The sequence below is a fragment of the Oxyura jamaicensis genome, chromosome 5 (genome assembly GCF_011077185.1).
Source record: "Oxyura jamaicensis isolate SHBP4307 breed ruddy duck chromosome 5, BPBGC_Ojam_1.0, whole genome shotgun sequence".
Classification (NCBI taxonomy): Eukaryota; Metazoa; Chordata; class Aves; order Anseriformes; family Anatidae; genus Oxyura; species Oxyura jamaicensis.
In genome coordinates, this window is record NC_048897.1 from 9787358 (window position 1) to 9806337 (window position 18980).

At 40.2% G+C, this 18980-nt stretch overlaps 1 protein-coding gene across 9 annotated transcripts in view; it reads right to left on the bottom strand.

Annotated features, from left to right (window-relative positions):
• Positions 1–18980, bottom strand: part of LRRC56 (leucine rich repeat containing 56) — a 59253-nt gene that overhangs the window by 16179 nt on the left and 24094 nt on the right. For 8 of the 9 annotated variants that reach the window (XM_035328723.1, XM_035328724.1, XM_035328722.1 and 5 more), the window contains one exon: positions 13237–13297. In XM_035328723.1, coding sequence (XP_035184614.1) covers positions 13237–13297 — 61 coding nt within the window. Of the gene's footprint in view, positions 1–13236; positions 13298–16017; positions 16097–18980 lie in introns of those variants that run through there. The other variant, XM_035328729.1, reaches the window with a different exon arrangement.

Genomic DNA, 18980 nt, shown 5'->3' on the forward strand with positions numbered 1-18980 from the left:
GTGCTGCAAGTTAAAGCCAGGAACTACGTTCTCCTCGCTGACTCGGGGGTTGCGTTATCTGCCGATATTTTGGTTCACACGGCCAAATTTTGGCCCTGCAGATCTTTGCTGCTGCGCCCATAACAAATGATCTTCAGTCAGAGGTCCTACTGCAGCAAAGTACACCTGCAAGTGTTTTATGTTTTAAACTGACAAAAGACTCATTTGGAAGCGGTGTCAATCACACTGCTTTATCAAGAAAAAACTCCCTCATTAATTACCCCATGGATAACTGCCCCCCCAGAGCGTGGCTGCTGTAAGGCTGCAAAGCTAAACAGCAGCATAAGAAAAACATCATTGACTGGCAGTGAACTTAATGAGACACACCAGAGACAAGAAGCTACCTGTGTTACGTACAGTATAAATGTACAGAAAACAACAGCACCGGCTCCAAAAATAGAGATTGGAGGGAAGAAGATGAAACGCTGTAGAAAGCTTGTGGCAGCAGGTTGTAAGACAGCCCTGGTGATGTGCATGGCACGACGGAGGAACCGGAGGACACGAGTGAGGAAACACAGCTCCTATTAATACATTCAACAGGTCACTCAATTCCAAGATGCGAGCGTCCCATCCCGAGCGATGTGGAAGCTGCTGACTTCACAGAAAGGGCAAGGAATTAATAGGCAAAGCAGCCATAAATCCTGCTCACTGCTGCAATGGTTCACGCAGGGCACTGAAGCGGAGAGGCAGGGCACGGGGTGGGAATGTGCACGTCATATCTCTGGCTGTGATAAACAGAGGGTTACAGTCTCTGAGGTCACCAAGGCAGCGTCCTCCAGAGGAATTACTCCGCACACAGCTACGCATTTGCCTACAGAGCGTGCACTGAATACCAAGTCACACTTGTAATACCTAAAAGTGCTAAGAAACCAACAAAAACTCCCCTACTTCCATCTTGAAGCCACAAATTTATACTTATTTTTTCATTAAAATGAATAACCAGAAGGGTTTGAAACTGAAGCACCAACTATCTCCAGATACTGCTGCTGGGGAGGGAACTCATCAAACAGCTCTGGGTTTCTGCGAGGGTCTTGGCAACACCCTCCCCACTTGTGTGCAACCATGGGATTTTTTTCCCATGAAATGTGATGCTCCCATCCTGTCATCACTCCCCCAAACTGGGGGGAGAGTGCCGGGGCAAGGAACAGTTTGGCTTACAACACCTAATAACAGTTTGGGAAATAAGAACATGTTCTTCCATTAATCCAGCATTCTTGTTCTTTAGGGATTGACTCGTTTGAGCCAAAACTCTGCTGGATGGAGAGCAGACCTTGAGAGCCAAATCCCATTCTTGGTTTCACCATAATAAATCTTGAGTAGTTCCACTGAGCTCAGGCTACCCCGTAAACACTTGACAGCACCACCCCGAACAGAACCCAGTCCTGCACAGCCGTCAGCTTCAAGACCATCATTTCTTTTGGAGACTGTTTTATAATCATTCACCTATAAATAAAGCACTAAACCCACTGAACTTGCAAGCAATATCTTAAAACATACACATCTGTTGAATCAATCTGCAGTAGCAATACATCTAAAATTGTGATTGAGGCTGCTATTATTTATTTTCAAAGGTCACTCCGAAAATGAGCATGCCGGTGTTCGGAGAGAGTTTAAAAGAATGACTGAACTACTCTCTTACAAAACAAAGAAAAAAATCTGTACAGAGATCAAGCTGAATTTATCAAACCGAACAGTGATAACAACGATCCAGCCCATATGTCAGTACACAATGGTTTTGTTGTCCTGATAATTCTGACATCAGAAGCAAAAAACTTTTAAAGCCTGGCTGTTCTTTAAATCAGTAACATATGGGAGCTAATAGGGAGCTTACATAATAGCTTCATTGTACTCTCAAATAGCTGTAAAGGACTCAGAATTGTAAAACTGATTGCACGCATGTGCTGCTCTTACTTGATCAAATCCCCGACAGCCCCCGGCCCTGCGAGCAGTGCTAAGGCCGTGTCCTCGTGTCCCTGCAGCCCGACGACCGTCACCTGAACGCAAAGAGCTGACTGCAGAGATAGCTCTGCAGGACTGCAGCCCAGCCGTGCTCGCTTTTGTACTGACTTTTCCAAATTCAAGTAGCAAGGTGCTGAGCCCCGCGGCTCGGATGCCCTCTGTCTGGCAGCTCGCTGCGCTCAGGGTGCTGTTGGCACCTTGGGCTCCCTCGTACAAGGTGCACGGTAAGGGAGCACAGCCTGTCCTTCCTGCCAGGAGCCTGCTTTTGGGCTGAAATGCCACGGAAATGTAACACCTAATCCTGCGGCCTCGTTCTTCCTTCTGAACTGTAGAGCTTTTTCTCAGTAAGTGTTCCTAACCGTGTCAAGACATGCTGTCAGAGACTTCAAAGGCTAAGCAAAAAAAAAGACTTGGCCAGGCAATTTTCAATTCATAACCTTAGACACAGAGGGAGGAAGGTGTGTCTGTCACCAAGGCTGAAAAGAAAGCCCACATCTACCAGTGGTCTTTTTAAATGACAACCATGCCATGACATTCTGTTTTCGTGACTTTTTTTCATGAGTATTTTCACACAAATATTTCCCTGTGAATGAAAAGCTCCTGTTGCCCAGGGACTTTGCAGCAGGGTGGGTGTCTCTGTTACCCCACTTCTGGGAGACACCCTTCAAAGGAATAAAAAGCTGTTTTCCGCATGCCCTGCAGTGCTGATGGCACTGGCAGCATTTCTCACAAGAAAAAGATTTCACTGTTTTAATTCAAGGGTGGTGGTTTTTTTTTGGTTTGATTTTTTTTTTTTTTAATTTCAGCTTTGGAAGGGGGTGAAGGTACGGCATAACACTTTTAACCCGTGGATCTCTGCCTCACACTTCACAGACAGCAAAGCTGATCTCAAGGGAGGAAATGCAACTGCCGTGGCGTTGCAGAAGTGATAGAACAGGGACAGCACTCAGGTTTTTATGCTTTGTCCAGCCAGCAACTTTGCCTTCTCAGCTTCGTGTTTGCTCCAGACCTAGACCCAGCTGCCACGGCTTTCACGGGCTTGCTAAAGGACATTGCGATCATCAAGGGGCCATGTGCTTTTGGCCAGCACTTTTCTCTAAAGCAGAGGATCCCAGCCCGTCTGAGCCACATCTCCAGGTGTTCCTCTCCTCCTGCTTAAGACACTTCCATACATTATTGTTTCTTCTCATTGAACTCCCCGTGGCAACTGCAAGATTAAACTCGCAAGCACTTCATCTTCCATGGCAGATTATACCTCATTTAAACCCTGCTGAGACCAAAGGACGGAGGTCTTGGAAAATGGAACGGAGCACTGATATTCTGGAACGAGTTTCTAGTGGGCTTAGCCCAGGTGCTTACTTCTGTTAAATTTAATACGCATGGCAAAGTGAACTGTAGCTTCAGTTTCAAATCCTTTCATCTTTAGCTGCTGCCATAAAGCCCAGAGCAGAGTAACAGGCTTGATCAAAGCTGATGTACCTGGAGTCACAAGGAGCGGTTCTCCAAACCCATCAATATACACCACACACGGGAAGGATAACAGAAGTTTGTGTTAATTGCCTTTTGATCACTAAAATCGCTTGTCAGCTTCGTTACCTGGTCGCCTTTTAGCAGGTAGTGCATGGGTACCAATGAACTCTCAGTTGCTTTATCTCAGCTCCTGCAGTATAGAAGAAGTAGGGGTTGCCACGCTGATTATACGGGCCAAGACCTGCCCTTGACCTTCCTTTTTGATGTGAAGCTGTGACACAGAGATGTTGCAGAAACCCAGCACACAGTACTGTGTCTCACTGGGTGCACTGCATGTCCACAAGAGCAAGGGAATTTTCAAACAAAGTTCAGAGAGGCAGTAAAGAAAACTGCCACAGCCCCCTATCAGTTGTCCCTCAGTCTAGCCCCAGAGCTACTGCCATTTCTTATAGCGTTAGCAGTCCTCCACTCTCATTGTTGAAAGTTTACACACAAAAAGTAAAGGATAACGAAACTGTGGTTAAAGAATGAGTTATTTACGTTGCAGGAATGAATCCCACAGCACTTGAAATTTCCTGCATGAATACCTCCGCAGTCTCCCGCACACCGCGGGCCTGTTCCACGGTACATTCCAGGTCTGAGCTCTGGCAGCAAACGACAAGATATATTGCAACTTTGATTTAACGTGGATCTCATCTTTCAAAATCAAGGCTTGAAGCTTTCAATGCTGCAGGTTAAGCAGAAGGAATATTTTGTAGAAGATCCAAATCAGTTGATTCACTGCTGTTAAAAATCTTTCTTGTTCTTTTTTTTTTTAAGCAAACAAACAAACACAACAAAAAATCATCTTCTGAGTATCATAAAAGCTGAAGTTCTAGATTAGTTGACCACACAGAACTAAAGAATTAGACCAGCTGTGAGTTCCTATTCATCTTGTGTCGTTGGCAATAGTTAAAGACAATACTTAAAGACACCAGAAGACAAAAAAACATTTGAGATACTGTAGAAATGGGTTGATATGAAAATCCAGAGAGTAGATGTAATTTAAAATTATTTATTTTTAATATACTGGAATGCAGGTTCTTGAGATTATTTAGATCTGGCATGCTTGTACTACACCAGTGACTTTCTGCCAGGGCTGCCATTTCTTCTTTGTACTATTTTCCCCTTTTCTTTTTTTTTCTGCTTATATATTCAAGAAAACACAGAAGCTGGCAAGGAATGGATATGGTTACAGCCTGGGTCTGTGAATGGCTGACAAATGCCAGTTGACCTCCTCCAAATTTCTCTCCTAGCCTCTAATATAGCTGCACTCTTCACTCCAGATTGTCATGATAGACTCTCCGACATACATCCTGAGTCAAGGCTTTTTCCTTCAATAACTCCAAGGGAGAATTCCTATGCTTGTGTTGGCCTCCAGATGCCTTACAGTAAGCAAAGGAGATTCAGAAGAGAAGCGTGGGGGATCTCAGAGTTCACCAGACTGACTGCTGAGGCAGATGAGACTTTATCAGATTTCCTTTCTGAGGATGTTACTACAAGACAGAAGCACAACACTTATTTCACATCAGTAATTTGCTGTAGGTGTTTTCTGTGTGTGCAGCAAATGCATTTGTGCACCAATTAGTGCAGCAAATGCAGGTGCAGATTGGATGTACAGCAAATTCCATACCAATTCCAGCAAATTCCACAATTTCTACGCTAATCTCAAGAAAGGCATTTCTATTGGATGCTATTACGTTTGATTTGGCTGACTTTCAGCTTTGAAGTAAGGAAAAATATTCACCAAAACAGCTGGACAAGGGCCAGGTAACCCAGAACCTGCCACATTATTCAGAAGCGTACACTCACACCATCAGTTTTCAGTGGTTTCTCTGTATCTCTCCGGTGAACAAAAAGGTTTCCAAACTGACATACCGATGAATGTTTGCATAAGCTAATTCACACTGCAAAAACAATCTGGTATTATTGTTAAGTACAGATGGTAGGAAGTGAAATAACTGTAGTTTAAAAGACAAATGAATGTATCTTTAAGGTCTCCTCCAGCGAAAGTGATGCTAGGATTCTTTCAAACTGTGTTGAAATTAACTTTTCTTCTGTACCATTTACTTCGCTTGGAAATGCAAAAAAAGGAAAAAAAAAAAAACACAACTCAACATAAGAATGCTCTGAGTGGTATCCGGTACTAACCTGTATACAGAGCGATGACATCCCCTAATTATCATGCTTTGTGAATTTAAAAGTAAATACCGCTTAACCTAAACTACTTAATAAAAACAATCAGATTCTTGGAAAAAAAAAAAAAAGACAAATAGAAAAAAATGCTCTTTTAATGTAGCGGGAAGAATCATTGCTTATTGCAAATAAGAGCAAATATTGAATCTACAGCCTTTGCTTATTCACATAGATGGACTTTACAGAAGGTCCTTCAGACAATAGAGGCCGTATTGTTTACACAGAGAAAAGTGACAAAATAAGACTCGTTATACAAATAAATACATTTCCAAATATGTTTAAATCTCCAGTATGATTTAGCAACTATATTTTAATGTGTTTATTTAATAAAGGATGAAAATTATACTAGTCCTTACTTTTTCTATGGCCATCGCTTAAAATGTGGTAATAAACTTTTTTTTCCTTAAGTAAATTCCTGTGGAACGATTATTGTGCTTTAAAACTAGATCTACTTTTGGATGCTGAGAGCAAGGACATTAGAAAAAACAAGTCTATGGAACCTTAATAGGATAATTCCTAAAGGCAAGATGAACTAGACAACAATAAACAGAGCAAACTCTAAGTCACTGTCTGTGGAAAGATTGATAGGATATCTAGGAAATGTACAAATGGGCTGTCAAACACACAATCCTTCCTAAAAATTCTGTTACTGGAAGTGGGTGGAAGGTTTCACTATCAAACTTTTGCCTTCAGCTTCTCCATGTGAAGAACAAGCAGCGCAGCTTAAGGCAAAGAGAGATGACTGTGCATGCGTTATGCCTGCTAGCTGAATCCCAAATCTCACTTCCTAAAACATGAAGGCTTTTTGGTATTTCTTCTTGCAGGTATTGATCCATCCAGAGAGACCTGATGCAGTTTGCAATGATCTCAGGGCAAAGTGATGTAACTTTGCCAAACAGTAAATAAGAAGTAAATCTACAGAGAATGAAGCATGCAAATGGAAAAATAGCAACAGGCCCTCACCGTGCAATAATGTGTCCACAGAAAATAAGAATAACAAAATCAAATCCCACATGGAGAATACTTGATAGAAATTAGATTATAAGAACTGGTTGTGCAATGAAATCCTATTTATTTCTTCATTGCGTATACTTATTGCTTGGCAGTCACCAACTGATGAATACAACTGAATAGCTTAATTTCCCCCTCCCACCCTCCCCTTTTTCAAACCAGCACTTACCTTGCATTCCAAGATCATCGTTTTCCATTGAACACAATTATTTCTCCCCTTTCCCCACAAAAAGTCCAAAACAACAAGCTGCAGACAAGCAATTCTCACGATGGAGAGGATCAAAGCAACCTGCAAACACATTGCACTGACGATAACATTATTTTCCTGCCTGTATCTGTGAGGCCAACCCCTCCTGATGGCTGCTTGGACCACAGCTGATAAGGAGACTATGGAGCCTGGATAGCTCCACCAGCAATGGTGTAATTACCGCTGCTTCCCAATCCAGTTATTTGGGTTTTCTCAGATGGTTATAACCATTCTTTCTTATCACTGGCTAAAACAATCACTTAGGTGTATATATTCACACGCAATCTCCAGCCCTGACATCTGAAACAGAGCAGCTGCAAACCCTAATAGCAGGGCATGTAAGGCATTAATTTGCTGCCAGAAATCTACTTGTTACCACTAACATTTTTATTTATCATATTATAGTAATGTCCAGAGCATGTAACCAAGATCATGATCCCAGCAGGAAAAGCCTTGCACATTACTCATGAGAAGACTGTGTCTGCCCCTGAGTAATACATAAAATAAATGACTGAGATTGAAAACATGGTGAATTTCTGCAGCTAGCCTGTTCCTACAGTAAGCTAACCCCATAATTAAGTTGTATTTTTGAAATCCTGGTCCAGTGGCTCAGCCACAAAGCCATTTGATTCCCTCTAGTCGGTGGGTAAATTGCTGCCATTGTTATCTCCAGTTGGTTCAAAGAGTAAGGATGCCCCCAGAATCAGGTGAGTTTGGGACCCCCTAAAACTATCTCCAGTCTTTCTTAAGAGAAGGGAAAAGCTGAAAAAGGCTACTATCTCCCCTCTAGTCTCCTGTCCTCCTGGAAAGCACTGTACTCACAGCACATCCTCAGTGAGTGCTCACTTCAAGATGAGCCACATCTCTTGGCTGGACAGTGCCAAATGAAGCTCGAGTCCAGAGGAAGCTATACAAGGAAAGGGGGAAAATAAGAGGATTTCAACCACCTGAGTGGTGGTAAATGCTGGTAAATGCTCAAAGCAATCAGGTTTTGCTAGGACTTCATGCAGACTGGCTAGTTGTGCTTTACTGCAAATAATCCAGTCAATTAAAAATAGCTGTATTTCTATCTCAAAATCATTTTTTTTTTTTAATAGCAATAATATGAATATTTAAACCTATCACTGCTAAATAAAACTTGAGGTCATGGGAATTTTGCCAAGTTTTATGATATTTCCAGGGATGCTCAGACATTAATACAGGGTAGACTTATTAATACAGAGATTAAGTTTCAACTCAAATCCTTTCTTTAGTAGTTCCTGGCAAGCACACAAAGTTCTTAAGATTGATTTCACAGCAACCTCAACTGCTGCAAGACTTTCAGGCTGGCTATACAAAAGAAGCAAAAGAAACAATTTCTAAAGAAACTAACTTGAATTTGAAAATAAATGCTTTTTTCCAAGCTGAAAAACAAACATAAAAGCAAGCAGTGCTGCTGTAGGCACTGAAATAAGGACACGGAGATTCACCCAGACCAAAGCAGCGGGGCAGCTCTCTGACTGTGTGTCAGCACAACACAGTGCAACAGTACCCTGATTTGAACACTCCAAGCACTGCTGTCACACAAACAGATCACACATTGACAAACACTGGCATCTTTAATGCAAACTAAGTATCTGAAATGATTTTAGAAAATATTTTGGAATTTTATCTCAGCAATGCTGACCTCTGGCAGAAAAAATGATATTTATACGTATTACCTATGTTATACATATCAGACAAAAAATCCCTCATTGCAAAAAAAAAAAAAAAAAAAAAAGAAATGACTGGAAGAGGAGAAAGGAAGCTATAGAAAAAATAGCAAGGAAAGGAATAAGTAAAAAAGACAAAGAAAAAAAAATTAAAGGGAATGATGCCCCATAACATCTGTTTGAGAGAAAACCATCCAAAGAACAGTAGATGCCCAGACCCTCCATCAGCAGCACTTTCAGTTTTGGGGTCATTTCTGTTACAGATCACGCTGCTATGGGATGGTGCAACTTGCTCTAGATTCCACAAAGCACCTAGAATAATGTTCAGTCCCAGCTTGCGAGCAGTTCCACTGCAGTCAAATTTCTTGCGACTTCAAAAGGTGAGCATTTGCCTGAACTCTCTGTTGGATGAGTACCAGGGTGTAATATTGCTAATTGCAAATTCCTGAATATCCTGATTGAGGTCATGAAGGTATTTTTAAACATTGGCTTTAAAGCCCTTGCCCCCAATTAAGAAAGAATTAGTTTGGTTCTGGTTGCTTAAAGTCATGGAATCATCAGCAACACCCTCAACTCAAGCCACTTGTTTCACATTTTCACTCATCTATTCACAGTCAAGAGGACTTGAAACTTTTCAAAAAGTGAATGCACAGATTCTGATGTAGCCAGTCTTGGCCAATAGAGCTGGTGATAAAAAAAAAAAAAGGGCAAAAAAAAAAATAAAAAAATTATCCTATTACTCAGAATAAAAGCATGGGCAGTGACGAATTTGCATGCCCTCTGCACCTTGCTTATTTTAACCTTCAGGACAACTCTCTCTCTCATTTCTGCTCTCCCTTGATGACTTCACTGACCCAAATTGCCCAAGAATACCACCCTCTCGTTCTGGGGGACTCTTTTTGCAATAGGGAAGAAATGTAAACTCCATCTGGATGAAGGAGATCTCCTTTCCTTTCAGTATAGCCCTCATACTTATTTTGTCCCTGTCGGTTTTCATCTCACTTAAAATACAAGAAGTCTCTATTATAAACTGTTGCTTAAGTAGCCCTGGGAGCAGCCCAGTCCTCTGCCAGCTGCCACACACAGAGCTGAACTGGGAGAAACGTGCTTCAGCTGGTGAAACAGCTTCTGCTCTGACCTCATGGGAACCAAGTCCTGAGATTCCCATATCTGATTTAAAAGCCCTTTCATAGAGATTTTAATCAAACATTTTTAAACAGATCTCTTAATTCATTCCTAAATTACGAATAAAAGCAATCGGATAAAAATATACAGGAGATATGCCAAAGCAGAAGGAATAATTCCATTGGCCTTGAAATAGAGCTCTTTTACTGGAAACATTAGCAAGAGGACCATGTGTCATCACAAAAGAAAGGTGGTTTTTAAGATGCACTCTCTTCAGAACAGGTTCCATGTCTGTCCTCACTTACCACTTCATAAATAGAAAATTTCTTGGCTGCTAGCAGATGGGCAAAGGTCACCAAATGGGGACCTCATAAAATTAGTGCAATTCAGAAAATTAACAAGGATCTGAAGTAATTTCTTTCCGCAGTACACTGAGTATTCCAGAGCTGTTCCCTGTTAGCAAAAGGCTGCTAGAAAACAATAACCCAGAAAAAAAGACAAAAAAGACGTTCCCCTACCACTGCTGAAGTGGGTTATCAGCAAATAAACTTGGATATATTTTCCTTATGAATTAAATGAAACAGCTGACATCCTATGCTTACATATAGCCTTTCAAAGTTTCAGGTATTCAAAAGTAACTTGAGAGGGAGGTGGGGGGAACCATTAATTCACAGGTAAAGCAGCTCGACCACATTCCCCACCAATGGCATCAGAGCTTCTTCAGGAATTACCAGGAAAAAACGACAAAACATTTCAAAAAATAAAAAAATCAGTGACTAAAACAAGGATCATAAATCCTTATTTTGGCATCTTGCTATTTGTAGTCTATGATCAAAATAAGGTTTTCCTATTTTTAAACTGAAAAGAGATATTTTAATTCATTTTCACCATAAAAATAATTAGAAAACTTGAAAGGAGAGCAAAACAAAAATAAAGCGACAAAAAGAAAGTCTCTCATATTACTACCCACTCGTGCATACACAGTCTTTTGTTCATAATGATTAATTATATTTTCTCATATAAGATAGCATGAAAAAAAGTTCACTTTTAACATCCTGAGTATACATGAAACACCCTCAATCTTTTGCCTGCTTTTCTGCCCTCACCTTCTTTTCAGTAAACAAACCAATCTTCCACAGTCTGTCCTCACTAGACATTTCCTGTTATCTGCTGCCCATTTTCAAATTACGGCCACAATGATTCTGACCTTATCCCCGAGAAAGTTTACGGGAATTACTTTTCCTGAGGAGGAGGAACATTCTTCTGTCATCCTCAAAACCATCAGTTACATGGGTTTGGTTGAATACAACAGAATAATCAGCTTTTGGACAGAGTTCAGGCATCAACAATTTTAATTTGGAAATAAGCTTTTAAAACATTTCTGAGTAACTGGAAACAGCCTGTTAGAATGGCAGCAGCTATGCCACGTTAGCTGTAGCAGACATCGCTACTTCCACGACAGCAAATGTTGCATTAATGGGTATTAAACTGACATGATACAGACATCCAAAAACAAAGTTCAAGCACTCAGGCTGTGCTTGCAGGATAGGCTGTGCCCTTCAGTGATCTATGTTCATCAGTGACAGATTGTTGAAGATGGGAACTACTAATTGAAAGCTGCTCCTGTCCTGCACTGACTGAGCTCTGGTCCAGGAATGCTACCAGATTCTTGTTCTTCCTTTACCTGTTCCCCTAAAATTGCATTTAATCGGCACACAGAAAGCACGCTTATTTAAACGAGAGTGTGTATTTAAAGGCGACCTTGCTTGGGGTCTGCGTGCTTGGGAGTTGTCACAATAATAGACTTCAAGCCAAAACACAGCAACATTATAATTGATCAGGTCAAAACTCGAGAGCCTACATTACCTGCAGCAAGGGCCAGAGGGATATCATCTCATAGAAAACGGTTTGCAAGAACTTCTCCTGGCAAAAGTTAGACTTGCAATGCAAAGAAAAGCACAAAGTCCTGCTGAAGCCTTAAGCCAAATATACTAGATGGTCATATTCAGAAGTTTTCCTGAACTGCATCCTGCATTCATTACTAACATAAATCGTTAAAACATCTTCCAGTGAATCTGGATTTTTTGACCAAACCATTTTTTTTTTCCTTTTTAGTATAATTGTCTTCTGCTGTTGGCAAAAATAGAATTCCTTCACTCGCTACTTACTGCACAGAAACTGAGGAATTTCATGCTTCCAGCAAAGGTTGGTTGCCATTAAGATGTTTGCAGTAATGTAGATTCATCACTTTTCTACGTTACAGATTTTAAAGAGGAAAAAAAAAATATTTAGACTGCAAATACTTAATCTCATCATCAGAACAAGGGAAAATATGATCAAAGTGTAACAACTGAATGATAAAGTAGCATTTTTAAAGACTATTATCTAAAGATTTTTCCCCCTGACTCAAAGCCTCTCTTTAAAAGGACATTTATGATCGAGAAGCAGTTTGTGCTCTGACTCAGAACAAATGACAGCACAGGTTATCCATTCTCATAATGGCTGTCAGATCAAATCTGTTCAATTTTCTTCTACATTTTTTTCCTTCTAGCAACTCATACAAGCTCAGTCAAAGATCTTAATAACGATCACCAGTAATAAAAAATGAAAGTTTGTTAGCTACTTTAGTGATGATGTATGGGACAGAGAAGAATTTCCTGCTGCGTTCCATTAGGGGAACATGTACTATTCAACAAGAATTAGTGACATCTCTACCTTTTTCCACAGTTAGTAGATAACCACGCAAAGCCAGAGAGCAGACCTGTTTAACATAAAGATGATCTTTTACACAGCCCTTTCCTGACACGAACTGAACTTTTCCATCACACATTAACTAGCAAGGGTAAAACAAACAACAGCACAGGGGAAAGAAGACAGTTCTGCCTTCTCATTGAGAAGGTTTTCACTTACACCTTCCCACGCCTCCCAGCTCCCCAGCTCTCTGGGGGAAAATACGTGATGCTCTCATGGAGCTCAGCAAGCCAGGGACATGAAGCTTCACAGCAGCTCTCAGTAAGCCCAGCTTCACTGACTTCAATCAAGTGAAGATTTTCATCAGCTGAGGAACTGGTCTGACCTGCATAGAACAGACTACCATGCACAATAAAAGCCCAAGGGCTGAAACACTCTGAAATCCAAGCATCCACGCACAAGAGGTGAAATCCTAGTGCCTTTCAAATTTACAGCAAATTTCCATGGACTTCAGCATGGCATGAACATTCCTGGTGTCAGACTGGAGGGTAATTCATTGGCATCACCGCAGCTACACTGATTTATTCCCGTTTAGGTTCGGTCCTTAAATTTAGGAGGTTGCAGAGCATATATTCAGGGCCTAATCCATTATAATGGCATGTGGAAGTGGAAGAAATGAAAGCAGCATAAATGAAGATTTTATCATTTAAATAAAATTGAGGGCTGTTATTTTTTATATATTTGTTTCAGTTATCGTTTATTTCTTACCTCACAGTTACAAGCAAGCTATTGTTCAACTTCAGTTCTCTCAGATTAGGTAGATAGGCACCTACGGGATGAGAATAAAGAATCATTTTGCATACCTGGTAGTAAAATAAAGGAAAGTTCTGACAGTTACATGCTGAAACCTCTCATTTTACATGCATTTTCTGCCAGATTTGTGCTGGACCTCTTCTAAGAAAATTAATGAGATTATTTCACTCAGGAAATACTCCATCCTTTGCATTTTTGCAACAGATACGTTGGTTTGACTACCAAATTATCATTTTTGGAACCCCTTTCTGACAATTCTGATACAGCACCTTTCCAAAGAGAAAACAACAAAAACTGGCTTCATGGTGACTTTTTTTTTTTTGGTTCTGATTCATAATCCTTGTTGTTCAACTATTCAACTACAGAATTTTCATACCTATGAAAAACTCAGAACTCTTTTGTTATTATTTTCATTCATGTCTTCCCATGAAGCAATTTCTTTTTTTTTGGTTGCTCATACACATATCTCTGAACCAAAATCACACACCAAATCCCTCCAAGCTCAGATTAATTTGTATATAATCTCAAATCACAGGAAACGTTTGCTATTGACAACGGCAAACTTTTACCCATTCCCATTAGCAGAGTTTACCCCTGGCAAGAACCCTCCAGTTTAATATGTCACCATGAAGAGGCAGCACCATTTTTAGACAGACTGGACTGTTACTAAGACACTAGAGTCTGTTCTTAAATATTTTTATAAGCCCTCTCATTAATCTCTGTCTGGCAAGGATGATTTAGCAGTGTCCACAAGAAGGACGTTCTAGCTCTAGCCCTTTGCAAAGGATCAAAAAGAGAATAAAAACAAAGAAAAAAAAAAAAGGGAGTGGGATCTCAAAAGCAAACAAAGAAGGTCACGTTGTTCACTCCATTTCCCCAAACAGGACAACATTGTTGATGGCAAAAACATTTTAATAAATCATGTTTCAGAAGAAGTATTATCTTTATCTAATGCTATTTGGGAGTGATTATAATCCACATATTGAATTTCATGCTATACTGGAAACATTTAACTTCGTTTCTTTGCAAAGCTCTTCAGAAAATACTAAAAATACAAAACACATTGTGCAGTTTTTAGCCTTATTTTTAATCATTTTCCATAATACATAAAAATTAGAGTACAAATTATAAACACACCATCCCATCCTGCAAGGCATATGCTTTCATGTTGAGCAAGTTTTTATAAAGTATGGCAACAAAATACCTCAGAGTCCTGACAGAGGCGATACTAATATCCCTGTTAATTATTCACAGCAGTCATATACACTATAGAAGCAAAGATTTCTGTAGAAATAATCCATGTGCTAAGAAAGACCTCACAGGAAAAAAATAATAATAAAAAAAATTCAAGATCTAGATGATTAAGAAAAATTGCTATCACATTACTGATAGGAAACCTGAAGCCCAGAGAGATTAATAGACTTTTCCTGAAGCATTTCAGGAAAGAACAAGATGGATCTAGCCTCTTCAGTCCCAGAACAGCAGTGGGTAAAGCCTTGCCACACATTCAGCCAGTGAGGTTCAAGAAAAAGTTATTGCAAAATATTAAAAAGCAAAATAACACAAAGCAAACAGGTTTTAAAAAATGGTATTAAGCAGAAGATTTGACTAAGAAGTCAAGAAGAGTAGCTCAAGAGAAACTGAGAGACTTACTCAAGAAAAAAAGCTTTCTACTGAATATATTTAGGGTTGGTTCAGGAAAAAAAAAAACTATTAGAAGACTCAAACAGGCGGTGGGGTGTGGCAGGCAGCGTTACAGACTGAAGAGACAATTTTCACATCTGGTTATATCATTACTGTAACATGATCCCCCATCTCGGACATTTTCTTGTATTTTGGCGTAAGCTACCCCTGGGAACTTGTAGAGAGTGTTAAACCCTAACAGGCTGTTTAGTCAACTAAAGTAAAAGTATACTGTGAGCAGTGGTGCAAAAATCTGCCACCAAGACTTGAACAATATATTTTTCCAGCTCCACTGGTTCTGCCCTCTTTTAAGTTTTCTATTAGATACATAAATGTTCTGCAGTGCTAAAAATCAGTGACTGATTTTGTTTGTTTGCTTTTTTTGCTTGGTTTGGTTTTTGTGTTCCAATTCCTTGCATACAGACTGGAGAACAGAAGATTAAGATACAGAGAAAAAAGCGTAAAAGAAAAATGACAAGATAAGAGTCCTATACAAACACAAGAACATACTTCTAATTTTTTTAATTTTAACCCTCAGGACATCTTTCCTGAGAGCAAGGATACAATTAGTTCTTATATTAATATAAAGATACCCTAAAATATCAACGTTATTAGCTTTAAATATTGACAATTAATGTATGAACAACATATTCCTCATTCTGAGCTGTGTTCCTACTATGTAATTTAAATTCTAAACAATAGACTCACCCACAAAAATGCTGGTGACCACAGTACTGGTGTGAATATCTGAGAATACAGAATGGCTAGCAATGCTCTCTCTTCTGTTTTCAATTCCCTTTCACTAGCCTTTTGCTATGTGGCTTTGGCATTAGTAACCAGCAACAATGCACAAGTATTAAACTATGCAACCGTACTATCCCAGAGGAGCAAAAAAGAAAATGAGGAGTCAAAAGAAATCAAAGTGTAAGGTAGGTGCTTGACACCGTTTTCTTTGAAACAAAAGAAAACAAAACCACACCTACTAAAAAACCAACCAGCCAACAACAAAAGCAAGCAAACCAACAAAAAACAGCACTAAAATTGAAGTAGTACCCAGAATGTTTTCACGAAAATTAGTTTGGTTCATCAACACAATGTGCATTCCTGAGGTAAAGCCTAATTACTCTCTAAGACGAATCTTCTCCTGCGAACACCTACCTCAGAGCTGCTATATTTAGGTCCAGAGACGGCAATTCTCAGATTACTAACTACACTGCTGAATAAAAGTGATACATGCACACTCAAAAGCATTGCCTTAAGTGATACACTTCACAAGCAGAGTAGTAATGAAGATATCCTTCTGAGCTGCCTTAGTATAGCAGGTGACATTTATATAACTAATTAGGAGTAACAAGAAAGCAGGCAAGACGCTGGTTTAATTACGCTCTAGAAGCTACAATACCTATAATAATTACACTCGTTGTTTATATTGCAATTTATTCTTCAGGCAACACCATGTATATTGTTTTTCTATTAGCAAAAACTCATCCTGGCGTGACTTGCTAAGCCTCCTGGAGTATGACCTACTGCAAAATATATGCAAAAGAAATGACTGGCAAATGCTGGCTTTGGCATCAGGGAACCTGGGTGTTTTGTTGATGTTACAGTACAGAACAAGCATGTGAACTCGGGCTGCACTTTTCCAGCAACAGCAACCTGATATGTAAATTAAGCAGGCTATTTAATTCACTTCAGTTGTGTTTGATCAAGTTACATCACCTTGATGTTACTCCCATGTACTTCTAAGCGTGCCTTTTTGCATGTTTCTGGCGGGAAACGGACAATATCGCTGGAGATAAGACTGCAGCAGCTGCAGACAAACCCAAGCTAGCTGCAGTCTAGCTACCTGAGATTACAACCTCACAAAACAAGGCATCAGCATAGGGTTTAACATGAATTCACTGCTGGGTGTATTTCTGATTCCTGGAGAGGTTGTCTAAGCCCTGTGCTGTTGCATCTCCTCAGTGAAGCTTGTTAATACCAGCTCAATTAAAGGCAGCTTGGGCAGGAACACATGCTGGAGCCGTGCCTGCAGCCTCGGTGCTGGCCTGCCCCAGGTGCTGCCAACGCCTGCCGATGGACATCTTCTGCCTTTGCCTCTTGCAGAGAAACACTGACAAATAGAACAGACGGAAACAGATAAGGCAACCCTGAATGAAAAGTAACATATGCCTATTTCCGAACCTTTAGCAGAGCTTTTCCTTGATAAAATGCTTTCTGCCGAGCAGCAAGAGAGTCTTCTGCAGTCCCCTCGCAGCAGAAACCAGCTGCCTCACCAAAGGGAAGCAGCGGTCTCCAGACACATAATCAACTTAGACTGGCTGCCAGAAGGCAACAATTGAATAAGTACCAGGGAACAGCATTGTGGGTAACTTGATTTGTACCTATTAAAATCACTTAGAAATAAGAGAACTATGTAGTGTCTTAAATGACTATATCCCACCATTACTTTCAACAGGGATTTCTATGAGCTGGTCATGAAAACGGTCCCAGATCTGTCAGCAATCAGAACTGAAGGGATAAGCTAATAAAAAGGAAACAGCCCATCTGTTTGAGTATAAGCTGAAGCCTACATGCAGTTCGAGAACACAGAAGTAAATCCAAATTCCACAGAGCTGGATATATGACTTGCCAGGGAGGTTCAATGTTGTGCCTGTCACTCAGCAAGGTGCACTGAAAACAAATAGCTAGAGATTTCAGCAATTGCCCCCAACCCCACTAAGACTCAATTTCAAGTTCTGGCACGAAGCCTTTCGTTATTCTAATACTGATCACATGAGAACATTTTCACATCAGTCTTTCAGTGTTTCAGCCCACACCCCGTCCCTAAGAAATATAACCGTTCCTTCCTGCTACGTCATGCCGTCGGGGAAAGGCTGTCCTGGCAAACTGGGAAAGGTTGACAGGATTACACTTTAAAGCTCATCACATCTCATTAGTGGAATACTTATAAGAAAAACAACAAGTTTTAAATCACGTTGGAAATTTTGCTAAGGAGATGCAGGCCTTCGGTGCTTGTGATACAATCTGTGCATCGCCAAGAAGTTTAAAACATTTCTCGAGTGAAAATTTCTATCCAAATTTGGGATTCGAGAGCTACGAGGTTCCAGGGAGTTACGTGCATTCTAGTAACTGGTTCAGTGTCCCGGTGGAGATCAGTGACGAGTGGTGTTCCTCACGGGTCAATACTGGGACCAGCACTGTTTAACATCTTTGCTGGTGACATGGACAGTGGGATGGAGTGCAGCCTCAGCAAGTCTGCTGATGACACCAAGCTGTGTGGTGTGGTGAAGGGACACGGAGGGACACTTTTTTATTTATTTTTTATTTTTTTACTTCTTTTGTAAAAGTTGTAAAAACCTATCCAAAGGAGCAGAAAGGGAATAATTCCAGTAATGGAAAGGAAAGGGAAGTATGGAGGACACATGAAAAATAGAGATCAGAAACATGTAAATCTTTTTTTTTTGTTTGTTCTTCTACTATAGTAATACTTCAGAAAGTCTACAAGATTGAGTGCAGTATGTTTGTATGAGCACATAACGAATAAGAGGCAGTAAGGCAAAAGTTCAAAAGAAGAAATGGAGAGGACTACCTATTTAAGATAATCACACAACACAGAAGTCACAGATAAGGTAAGACATTTTGCTAGCTTGTAACATCTGATGTAAAATGACATAGGAATGGGAGCACCACTTTGGAGCATTAGTAGAAAGAGCCTAATAAGATTTTCTTATCAACTGGAGGAAACATGACTCAACTGATCATGAACTCTGAAAGAAACAGATGTAATTTACCTTAAATTACCAACTGCTTATCATAAAGAGACCTATTTACAAAATAAACTGAATAACCAATATAAAGTGGCATGTACAATGCAAGACATACCCTCTCCTCCCCCCTCCCCCCCCATTGCACTTGCTTTCCCCGTTCTTCATAAATGGTCATCAAAAGGCCCACAAAAGCTGTTTGGCTGTTACGTTATAGTCACTTGCATACCTTGGTGGTCTGCATGGGAA